The 12,055-nt window shown below is 43.8% G+C and overlaps 1 protein-coding gene across 2 annotated transcripts; it reads left to right on the forward strand.

The window, feature by feature from the left end:
- The first annotated feature begins 2,704 nt into the window (after positions 1-2,704).
- LOC123053705 (ATP-dependent DNA helicase Q-like 5) lies at positions 2,705-11,662 on the forward strand. Of its 2 annotated transcripts, XM_044477237.1 has the most exons (21): positions 2,708-3,764; positions 3,836-3,955; positions 4,041-4,094; positions 4,373-4,485; positions 5,267-5,479; positions 5,573-5,651; positions 5,754-5,807; positions 5,883-5,957; positions 6,054-6,107; positions 6,250-6,294; positions 6,368-6,462; positions 6,542-6,668; positions 7,650-7,748; positions 7,991-8,046; positions 8,133-8,235; positions 10,033-10,161; positions 10,366-10,544; positions 10,647-10,671; positions 10,758-10,873; positions 10,968-11,165; positions 11,249-11,662. In XM_044477237.1, exons 1-20 carry the CDS (start codon positions 2,790-2,792, stop codon positions 11,050-11,052), a joined length of 2,796 nt encoding a protein of 931 aa, XP_044333172.1. In that variant the 5' UTR covers positions 2,708-2,789; the 3' UTR covers positions 11,053-11,165; positions 11,249-11,662. The 2 variants fall into 2 exon arrangements, with proteins under 2 accessions (XP_044333171.1, XP_044333172.1); XM_044477236.1 differs by having other exon boundaries at positions 2,705-3,764; positions 5,883-6,107.
- The last annotated feature ends 393 nt before the right edge of the window (positions 11,663-12,055 follow it).

Genomic DNA, 12,055 nt, shown 5'->3' on the forward strand with positions numbered 1-12,055 from the left:
TGCCATCGAGGATAAAAAGATGGAGTTTTCATCATATTGCTTGAGTTAATTCCGATACTCTGTTCTTATGAACTTAATACTATAGATGCAGGCAGGAGTCATTCGATGTGTGGAGTAATAGTAGTAGATGCAGAATCGTTTCGGTCTACTTGACACAGACGTGATGCTTATATTCATGATCATTGCCTTAGATATCGTCATAACTTTGCGCTTTTCTATCAATTGCTCGACAGTAATTTGTTCACCCACCGTAATAATTCCTATCTTGAGAGAAGCCTCTAGTGAAACCTATGGCCCCCGGGTCTATTTTACATCATATTAGTTTCCTGTCAACTTGCCAATTTCTGTCGCCGTTCCTTTATTTTGCAATCTTTACTTTTCGTTCCATAAACCAAAAATACCAAAAATATTACTTTACCGTTTATCCATCTCTATCAGATCTCACTTTGCGAATAACCATGAAGGGATTGATAACCCCTTTATCGCGTTGGTTGCAAGTTGGTGTTTGTTTGTGCAGGTATTTGGTGGCTTGCTGCATAGTCTCCTACTGGATTGATACCTTGGTTCTCAAAACTGAGGGAAATACTTACGCTCCTTCGCTGCATCACCCTTTCCTCTTCAAGGGAAAAACCAACGCAAGCTCAAGAGCTAGCAGCGTGGTATGAGAGGAGGTCCCTAAGCCGATGATCCCAATTCCCTTTGTTAGAGGGAACCGGACGATCCAAATTCCAAGTTCCTGCTATTATGTGACGTGTTCCCACTAAATGAGCCAGGTGAGAAACAATTACTTGTTATTTTTCTAATTACTTTTACAAAAATGACCCACCAACATTTACGGTGACACTAAGACTCATCGCAAAAATGGACATGCCTAATGACGGCCGAATACATCGTCAAAAATCAGTCCAGAACGTCGCCAAAGTTGCCGAGAGCACTACCGGGGGGTGGGGGACCTCGTGACGTGGACCGTCACATAAAATGATCTTTCGTGACGTTTCATGTTTTGTCACCAATGTTTTTGTCACTTAATAGAGCCGATTTTGTAGTGAATCGCTTTGATTTTCTTCTTCTTTTGTAGCCTACATGTAGATATGGTCTTGTATGACTTTGCTATTTAATGACATATTTTTTTATGTGTGTGGGTTCATGTTGGCTATATGGATCCTACTTCGACGGAATGTGTACCCATTGTGTTTGTATTCTCTTGACACTTTACTTTGAGTCAACAAAATCCACCATTTACAAGAAAAATGTCCTAAAAATTTCAGTTTTAACTGGACACCCAATTGGAAATCCTCGGTTAATCGTTTAGTTGATCTTGAAAATTTCAGTCCAAACTCTGGTTTTCATATTGCACTAACTGAGCTTAGAACATCGAAATTCACTAAACGCAATTTCGGTTTCCATATATTGGACTAAGAGCATCTATAACTGGACTCATATCCGTCCCAAACGACCGGGCAGGTTGCCCGGTCATTGTCCGGACGAAAAATTACCATCCAACCGGATGACCCACATCCATCCCAAATGTCTGGACTGACCGACACTCACCATATCCAGCCCATATGTGGGGGAGGATATGGGGATGCCCGGACGTGTCCGCCATATCGGATTCGGCCCACTCTCTGCCCGTCATGTCGGATCCGGTCCACTCTCGCCCATCAAGACCCCACATAAATTGAACCCTAGCCACACTCCACTCCACTCCAGCCCCCTCCGCCCACGAGCTCTTGTCCGGTCATCTCCCGCCTTCTCTAGCATGATGGGCAGTGGATCCGAGTCCTACACCTCCCGATTGGTTGACCCGAAGCTCGTCCCGCGCGACCCCGAGGAGGAGTTGGCCGTTCGCCTTGCGCTCCGCCGCTCTTGGGAGGAGTCCGCTCGACGGCAGCACTCGGGCTCCATCCGGCAGGAATCCACTGCGGCTGCTCAAATGAAGCATGAATCCGGCCCCATTGTAGGTTTGACTACCTCGCTGGAGGCGGTGCGGCCCGTCAGGCGTCCCAACGCCGTGGCGGACGCACAACCCCTCCATTGGCGTGTGGAATCGGGCTACCACAAGTCGGACCCAAGTATTGCGCGACGTGCCGCCGTGTAAGGCAGTGCGCGCGGCAGCCCTTACATCAGACATCGGCGAGACGGATTCGCACTCTCCCATGCCGCATATGGTGCCCGGCAACACCTATTGCCGCAACCAAGTCGTGGTGGATGTGGCCGACTTTAACCACTACAGATCCGTCATCGACCTCACATCCACCGGCAACGTGCAGGGCACAGACTCCGACGAGGAAGAGTAAGGAATGGGAGACGGCGGCGCCTTGAGTCCCGTGAGTTGGTGCATGTCCCATGTCCCACTCTACCTTGTTGACGACCGGACCAACATTTGGGTCGGCGCAGCCAACCGCCGAACATGGGCACGACGGAGCCGGACAGGCTCCGCTTTAGATTAGGCTTCACACGCATGTAATTGTATGGATTTGAGAATTCATAATTGAATTATCCAATTGGAAAAATGATTTTTAATGTGTTGTTCGGTCGCTCTCCGCATCCGTGGATGTTTGGGAGGTGAAATTTGGAAGTTGTGGCTGTAGATGCTCTAACCGTGTTCGGACTCACCGAAATTCACCAATCGAGATCTCGGTTTGTACAGAACGCCCGCTGCTGTGGTGGCCTTGCTACTTTTCCAAACCGGTGCTTGGCGGGAAATCTCCTCAAATCTCCCTCCAATTCCTCAACTCCGTCCCCCACCCCCAACCCACCGCCCCGCACCACCAATTCCGTCACCAGCGATGTACTCTTCGCTCCACGCCGCCGACTCCGACTCCGACGATTCCCTCCTCTCCGACGTATCCGCCTCCCCGACTCGCCGGTGCTCACCAGCACCTCGCCCGGCACCGCCCAAGCACCGTCCCACGCCAGATCCCACATCCAAACCCAAACGCAAGCCCAAACCCAAGCCCAAGCCCGTACCCAGCTCTACCTCCGCCCCCGCCTCCGCCTCCGCCTCCGCCTCCGCGCCTCCGATCCGCGCCGCCGCCCTCTCCGACCCGCACGGCCTCGCGGCGCGCATCGCCCCGGGGTCAGCGCTCACCGCCAGCGCCAGCACAGTCTCCTTCTCCTCCTTCCGCCGCCTCGTCCAGTCTCGCAACCTCTCATTCGAACCAGCCGCCGCATTCTCGAACCCCGCCCCCGCGCCCGAGCTCGAGCCTGAGCCTGAGTCCGAGCCCGCGGAGATACCAAGCGCCGAGCCGTCCCCGCCCCCGGCAGCCACCCACCCGCCGCCGCAGCTCAGGCCCAAGCGGGTGCACCCCAACTCGGTGTCGGAGGCCCCTGCCGCCGCGGCCGAACAGCCGAAGCGGCCGAGAGGGGACCCCGGCAACTTCGTTCGGCTCAACATCAATGGGTACGGCCGGAAGAAGTCGTTCAAGTCGCAGGCCAGGCGCCCGACGAAATACCGCTCCTGGAAGCGGCAGCAGCCCGGCGGTGGAAAGCCCCGGGCAGGTGCCGATGAGGAAGGGGATTTCGTAGCGGAGGCGCTCCTCGAGCGGGAGAAGAATTCGGCGGCAGGTGATGACGGTGTTCTCAAGGTTGTTGAGGTAGCCAGAGAGGACCCGTCCGAGCAGAATCTCGAGGGTTTGCTCAGGAAGGTGTTTGGTTATGATTCGTTCCGCGAGGGTCAGCTTGAGGCCATCCAGAATGTAGTTGCAGGGGAGTCGACGGTGCTTGTGCTGCCCACCGGCGCGGGCAAGTCACTGTGCTATCAGGTTTGCAGCCGAATTTGAGTTATTGGTTTGTTATAGGCCAGTTCTGACATGGTGTTGATGCTAACTCTCAGTTGCCCGCTATGATTTTGCCTGGATTGACGCTGGTGGTGAGCCCATTGCTGTCCTTGATGGTTGATCAATTGAGGAAGCTCCCTGCATTTCTCCCAGGAGGCCTTCTTGCGAGTAGTCAGGTAAATGCAAAATTTTATATGCTTGCTGCTAGTCCTACTCATTATTGTTTTTTAATATAAGTGTTATACTGTTTTATTCGTTCAGACGAGTGATGAGTTTCATGGAACATTACGGCTGTTGCGTGCAGGGGAAATAAAGGTACAGCTTTCTTAAGCGTCATTTCTGAACAGACCACTCTTGCATCAACAACTATCTGCTTTGATTTTGCCTTATCTAGTGAATCATCCCTGCATACCTTGCAAATTCTATTTCAACACAATATATTTTGTTGATGTAGTAACAAGAATATGGATATGAGAAACAACAATTTGTCTTAAATTCGAAATATGAACCCAATTGTCCTCACATGTTTCGCAGTAGTGACGTTAACCTATATTTTGCTTCATTATTCTGAGATGGCTTCCATTGTTTATCAGGTTCTTTTTGTTTCCCCTGAGAGATTCTTGAATGAAGAATTTCTGCAGATACTCGGGGACACACTCCCAATATCTCTTGTGGTCATTGATGAAGCCCATTGCATTTCTGAATGGTGAGTTTATATTTCATCTTAGTTCAGCTGAGAACACTAGATACTTGTTTACAGTACCGAGAAAGGCTTCTGCCCCGCTTTATATATAAAGCAACGATCACCAACAGCCCGATACAAACGCACGCCACCACAACAAACGCACACACCCAAGGCAGGATACACAGCCGCCGAGAGCAGCAACACCACCCCTATCTACTTGTTTACAGTTGGCACTGCGATCTATCTTCATAGTTGATTTCCTGGATACAAAAATAACAAGCTGAAAGTGGTGATCTAGGATGGTACTGGTTTTAAATTGGTCAAATAAGTGGCCAGTCACAGTTACCAGCTATGCGAATACAACTGAGCAAGATAACAACAAATCTATTTTAGACACATATCATTGACTAGGTAAGAAATACTCAACTAAATTTGAATCACATAATCAGATGGGGGGGGGGACCGATGCACCGATAAGAAAGCTATCATCTATCGTGGACTTCATAGATATGATTAATGTTGCTATCTTAATATTAATGCTTCCTTTAGCTTTCACATAAGCAAATGCTAAATTGCTAACAACCATTTACTGTCGATTTTAAATTAGCTCTGCCATTAGACTGCATGGTGATATTTGTTCTGCTCTACCACTCTCTTTATCCATGCTTGCGTTTACTTTTTGTGATACATTCAGTTAGTTTCATTGCTTTGTTTTCGTACTCTATTATGTACTTGCTGTTCATTTGTAGTGTTAGTGTATCTAAGTTCATGATCTAATCTTTCATTTTTCCCAAATGGACAGGTCTCATAATTTTAGACCTTCATATCTAAGGCTTCGAGCATCACTACTTCGGAGAAAGCTTAATATTCAATGTATTCTTGCAATGACTGCAACTGCAACAACTCAAACCTTGCAGGAGATAGTTAATGCCTTAGAAATTCCATCTGGTAATCTTATCCAGACATCTCAAATTAGGGAAAATCTAAAGCTGTCTATCAGCATGAGTGATAACAGGTAGTTTACTCATCCTCGTTACCAGAGTCTATTTAATATGGTATATATTTGAAATAAGGCAAATGAGATATCACGCATTATATTGTGTTACAGGCTGAAGGATTTAATGTTGCTATTAAAGTCTCCCCCTTTTGTCAATATGAGAAGTATTATCGTCTATTGCAAATTTCAGGTTAAACTTTCTCAACCTAAAGATGGTTAACACACCTGTCCAGCTGTTATTTGATACAATTCAATACTGCATATATAACCTTTTTCGTGTTATCTTGAACAGACAGAAACGGATTATGTTTGTAAGCACTTGTGTGATAACAACATTAATGCCAAGGTTGGCATTCCATCTTTAGCTTGTTATGAGTTAGCCGCGCATACTTTTTATTTATGACATTTTCTATTTTTATAGAGCTACCATAGTGGACTTTTGATGAAAAAGAGGAGCCGGGTACAGGAGCTGTTCTGCTCTAACAAAATAAGAGTGGTATATGCTTGCTTACGTAGTTCCTTGGTATTTCTATTTTATAAGTTGTATTATGTAGGCCAGGTGTCTAACTTTGTTTTTCCCGCCTTGAGGAAGGTTGTTGCAACTGTGGCGTTTGGCATGGGTCTTGATAAGAGTGATGTCGAAGGGGTATGAATATATCCACATAATTATTTTCAATTACATCTGAAAACAAGAAATATTTCAGTGTTCTTTCAAATGCGCAGCTCATAACTAAAGTAAAATAATAATTTGCTGCTAACTTGGACTGACACAAGCATTCTTTCCTTAGGTGATCCACTATAGGTTGCCAGAAAGCCTTGAAGAGTACATACAGGTAAGAACTTCATGATGTGATATACACTTCTCCATTCTACTCTCTTCTAGAATGTATGGACATGCTCTTTCAGGAAACTGGACGTGCTGGAAGGGATGGACGGTTATCACACTGTCACCTTCTTTTTGATTCAACAACATTCTATAAGATTCGCAGTCTTTCACACAGGTGAATTAATTTTCTATGTTATTTGTTCTCTCATCTGTATATTTCCTGTGAAATGACTCTAAGAAACCCCTTTCGGCAGCGATGGCATTGATGAATATGCAATGAGCAAATTTCTTAACCAGATATTCTCCTCCGGCAACACGATGGGGTGCATCTGTTCCTTCCCTAAAGAGTCTACTTCACGCAAGTTTGATATAAAAGAAGAGGTTTGTGCCTGTCCCATCAGCCCATGTAGTTTGTTTTCTCATTCACACATTTACCAGTGCTTAGAAAGTCCCCTCACAACCTTACACTATATCGAGTTAATTTGATACATTTCTGCACTTGACAGACATACCATGGAGGTTAGTGGTTGTTTGATGTCACATACAAATTTAACTATTTCCATTGTAATAAATTGGATTTGCTACCTTAAATGACGGCTTTATATCTGTATTTTAGAGATGCTATTAGCATTCATATCAAAACATCATAGACAATATTTCTTGGTCTTCTGTCTCAAGAAAATCTCAATGTTTAATCTAGGGACTAGAGCAGTTGTTCCCAAGAACAAACCAGGATCATCATTCTAAACCTTTTCTCTGAAGCAAGTAGTACCTTTGTGATATTTTCATGTCGCCTGGACATTGGCACGGTTTCTAATACACTTGTTTGACCATTACATTTTTGAACTGTACAGTACAATGAACTATGGAAAAAATATAAAAAAAGTAATGATATAAACTACTTTTGAGAACTAACCATGACAAGGGTGCATGGAAGCTTGCTATCCATGTGCCAGAACCATGAGTTGGTTGCGAGATCTTATGGGTTTCACCTCTAGCCTACCCCAACTTGTTTGGGACTAAAGGCTCCGTTGTTGTTGTTGTTGTTGTTGTTATAAACTACTTTTGACAAATCTACTGTTTTTTCCCTGCGAGAATTGTTTTGACCTAAATTTATCTACATAAAAACCAATTGTTGCTAGTTATATGGAGTAAAGTATGTAGAGGTGCCCTTTCCTTCTAACTTTTGAACAATAGTGACAGGATTTATTTGAAATTTTCCTTTTTCCCTAGGAATAACTTCATTTGCTTTGCTTTTAAACTTCCTGTAAGCATTTTGGTTACTTTTTGAATAATCTGAATTGTTGGATGATCCAGCTAATCTTCAGATGAGATGATTCTCCTTACAATTTCTCACTGCAGGTGCTTTTAACAGTCCTCACACAGCTGGAAATTGGCGAGGAGCAATATCTCCATTTACTTCCTCAGTTCAGTGTTACCTGCACACTGTATTTTCACAAGGTATATTCTTATCCAGTGATCTGAGGTTCGCACCATTTGAACCAAATTTTTTCTTAGTGTGCTCAGCTGAGGACCATGGTATGTGTCCAGTAATCAATGGTTAATCCACAGTTGTTCGACAACATTGTGACCTTCGCACATGATTACCATGCACATCCCATGTTCATTGTTCTTTTCATAAGATATTATACTTTTCTCCTTTTCTTTTAACTCTCTTGATTCACTGAATTGTATTGCTGCAGACATCACCGCAACTGCTTGCTGACAAGGATATACTACTTAGATCAATTCTAAATAAGTAAACGTTCCCTCTACTTCTGTTTTGAAGTGCTCTTCTGAACTTGCTGCATCTCTCTAAGATTCTGATTCTGTATGGAAAAGCAGGTCTGAAATGAAGGATGGCAGTTATGTCTTCGAAGTACCAAGAGTAGCTAATGATATGAGGATCACAATGAATGAAGTGTTTGATCGTTTGCAAAAGCTAAAGGTTTGCCTGAACAAACCGCCATTTTTTCCAGTTAGAGTGGTGTTTTCGAGGTGTCCATGAATTCCATGGTTATCATTTACTCCCTCCGTCCCATAATATAAGATGTTATTACATCCAATATGTGAGTATATTGGATGTAATAACGTCTTATATTATGGGACAGAGTATTTATGTTCAAATATGTGTCACTAAGCTTATCAAACAGCAAAACTGGAATTGCTTTTGAGCTGATTTCAGAATTTCACACTTGCTTTCGTATTTCTTTTAGTTGAATCACTGGTTATATTTTGTTTGCTGCACATAAGGATTTAATTTCAAATACGTAGTAGGTAACCAGCTGGATGCTTCGATCTTTGTTCCTTTGTTTCCTGTAACTTTTTTCTCGAACACACATCAAAATGCTTGTCGTTGTCATTAAGAAGAGGATGGCCATGAAAATCAAACCAAAACAAAAACCTAAGCAAAATACAATATGACAAAGAAAAGAGAAACCAACTAAGCTAGGTCAGGTTAGGCCAAAACTGAGACAACAGCTGATTCGACCTTTGTAACTTCATTTTCTGTATTAGTTGCATTTTGGTACCTAACTCCCCCCATATTTCAAGAAGATTAACAGCTGGCTGTATTGTACCTAGGTATGGACAGTGTACTTAGTATAGTACCTAGCATCTGTAGCAACCGAGTAGTAACTGGCAGTTGCTACGCCCCCATGATTATGTTGCTACAGAAACCATGTCTGGCCTCAAGATGCGACCCAATAGAAGCAGTAGGACAGATGTACCGTTTATTTTGTTTTGCTTCCTTTTTTGTTATTGGTTTGCTTTTGCTTGGTTTTGTTGGCTGTACGAATGGTGGCATTTCAATGTTTTCTTCTAATGCAAAATGATGTGCGTTTAGGTGCGTATTTGAGAGAAAAAATGTTGCTATAGAAACATATATGTTACTGGTAGGAGCTAGGGCCCTACCGGATCTAGGGCGTAGGTTGTAGGGGAAGGAGGGGGAAGGACGAGGGCTGGTCCGCGGCGGCCGGCGGTGTGGCGCCGTCCTTGCGACGGGAGCAGCGGCGGCGAAGGCAGGAGGCGGCTAGGGTTTAGGTCTCCCGGTTCCCTAAAGGAAGCCGAGCAAATATTGATTGCTTCTTGCTTGATTAGATTGACACATCTCCTCTCCTTATATAGAGAGGTTTACTTGACTCCTAAGCAAACGATCCTAATACGATAAGATAATTGGGCTAAGCCCCTAATTAAGATACTTGGGCCATAACCCACTGGGCTAAGCCCCTATGCCGGTCATAACAGTTACACCCTCTGTTTCTAAATATAAGACGCCCCATTGGTTCAAGTTAAACTGCCAAAACGTCTTATATTTAGGAGCAAGGTAGTAGGTCATTTCAGCCCTGCTATGGATTGCAGTAATGTGCCACCAATAGTCATTGACTGCATTTGCTTTAGTTAATTGCTATACACACACTATTGCTACAGAAAATGGGCACACTTGATATAGCCTAGTTTTTCTGTTATGTATACCATGTTACTTATGATCACACTTCCATGTCCTAGCAAATATTTTCATTATCAGTTGTGCTGTGGCACTTGTTGCTTATCGCTGTTCTACTGTAAGATCTTTGGTCATGTAGTTACAGGCTTATGGCCTGGTATAGCTCGTGGTGACTTGCTAAAATATTGTGCTTTTGGAATGATTCATCGTCTGTTCTCTATTGTCTTTATCCTGTTGCACCACTTCTATGTTATGCTCCTTATGTTATGTAACATTTAATTATGTCTCTCTGTAAATCAGTTTTCAGGAGAACTATCTTATGAATTGAAAGACCCAGCCTACTGTTATATGATCTTAAAAAGGCCAGATGACTTGAACGCTCTTTCAGCAAATCTCACAAAATGGCTTTCTGAAGTAGAAAACTCAAAGGTGGTAAACAGTTTCTTAAGCCCTTCTAAATAAGTATATCTTGTCATACAATATTGTCCTTCAAATTGTAGCTGCAGACCATCAGTATATACATTGTACTATTTGTTAGAGGTAGTAAATTATGTACTCAATAGGCTTTTATCAATGGTAGTTTCGTCTCAGTTATTCATATTAACCGATTGCTGATGCTTGCTGTTTAAACAGATCAGGAAACTAGACGCTATGTTTGCTCTCGCGTACTATGCTGTCAAAGGTTGTAAAAAGACAGATGGCTGTTCTGGTTCTGAGCACACCCCATGCATCCAGAAGAGGATTATAGACTACTTCAGCAAGAAGGAAGGCACACCAGACGATGATTACTGTACTCCCCTCCGCAAGAGCAGGTTTGGGTGCTCTCTTCTCACAAAACTCACCAGAGCATTTGCTTCTTGCGCTGTTCCGTGCTAAGTTTTATCTGACAGAACATTTGATTTTGCTTCCTGCAGCACGTTCTTGCAGTCTGATATAAAGGTAAGAACTAATACCATGATACATTTTTCCACTGAATGGTAATGATGCCACAGGCCCGCCTGACAATTTCTTCACTGCGCTGCCAGGTATTCCTCCAGAGCAATTCGTTTGCCAAATTCACCCCGAGGGCCGTCGCGAGGATTATGCACGGCATCTCCAGCCCGGCTTTTCCAGCTGCTACCTGGGCCAAAAACCACTTCTGGTCTCTCTCTTTCTCCGGACGCGTTTTGTTATATCTAGTATGTATAGCTTCTCTTTCCACCGATTTAGCTCACGTTCTGAAGTTTTTCCAACAGGGGACGCTATATGGAGGTTGATTTTCCAGTGGTCATAGAAGCCGCCAAAGCAGAGCTAGTTAAATTCGTTGGAAAGGGTGAATAATGCTACAAGCAAGCAATCAGAACCGTTGTCTAAGGTCTTGCCAGGCTACAATGTACATACATAAGAGTTAAGTTTGAAACCAGGAACCGGATAGAAATATAACCAGAGAGAAGGTTCGTTCCCACTCCCATGTACACACTCCAATAGTTATTCCGTATGGTCAACGCTGATCGCCGTTGCTTCCATAAATTTGCAGAGGCTCTTGGAAAAAAGAAGTGTTTGCAGCAGAGGGGACAGCGTTCGCGTCGGTGTGAAGTATCTGTGCAAGCAAACCACGCGGGCCTTTCACTCAAGCTGTCTAAGTAAGATAGCGGGTCAGCCAGGATCAAGAGGCTTAAGCAGAGACATTGTTGTGAAGGAGACGTGAGACATTTCCTGATTAAAGAAACAAAGAGAAACCAGTGATATACTAGGTCGATAGATGAGAGGGTTGCTGTGTTATGCTTATATATGCTCCCTACAGTGTCAAAAAAAAACATCATATATTATGTCACGGAGGGAGTACGCCTTAGTAATAATCTGATGTAAAACTAACTTGTAAACCAAATAGCGTCAAATTTGTATCCACCAACAAGTGTTATTAATATATATGGTCACTGGCTTGATGGAATACCAAGTCTATACTACTATATAGTATACCAATCTTGAATTGGACTTATAGCATCAATCGTAACCGTTGGTTTGCTAAATCCGATGGCTGGGAGCAGCAGGATTCGTGGTGAACAGTGACCGCAGTTGTATCCACGGTGTTCTAGAACCATCACCTCGCCCTTTCCAGATAAGAAGGCCCATACATGGTACCTCTTGGGTCATGTTGCAGATTGAGTAAAAATGTGATGAGCCCAAGCAGATTGCGAGTAGAACAGGAATAACAGAAAACAAAGTACAGATTTCGAATTCTTCTATGTCTCATAATTGTGGTCTTGCGTACTGATCTACCTCTGCTATACTTATATTCAGCATTCTTATATCAACAACAAAAAATACCATGAATCCATCAGCA

This window comes from Triticum aestivum, chromosome 2D (genome assembly GCF_018294505.1).
Source record: "Triticum aestivum cultivar Chinese Spring chromosome 2D, IWGSC CS RefSeq v2.1, whole genome shotgun sequence".
Classification (NCBI taxonomy): Eukaryota; Viridiplantae; Streptophyta; class Magnoliopsida; order Poales; family Poaceae; genus Triticum; species Triticum aestivum.

Bases quoted from the DNA above. Each gene is read 5' to 3' on its own strand.
- LOC123053705 (XM_044477236.1), top strand. From the start codon at position 2,790: ATGTACTCTTCGCTCCACGCCGCCGACTCCGACTCCGACGATTCCCTC. The intron at 3,765-3,835 runs GTTTGCAGCCGA...GCTAACTCTCAG, and splicing joins GCAAGTCACTGTGCTATCAG to TTGCCCGCTATGATTTTGCC. The intron at 8,236-10,032 runs GTTTGCCTGAAC...TCTGTAAATCAG, and splicing joins ATCGTTTGCAAAAGCTAAAG to TTTTCAGGAGAACTATCTTA.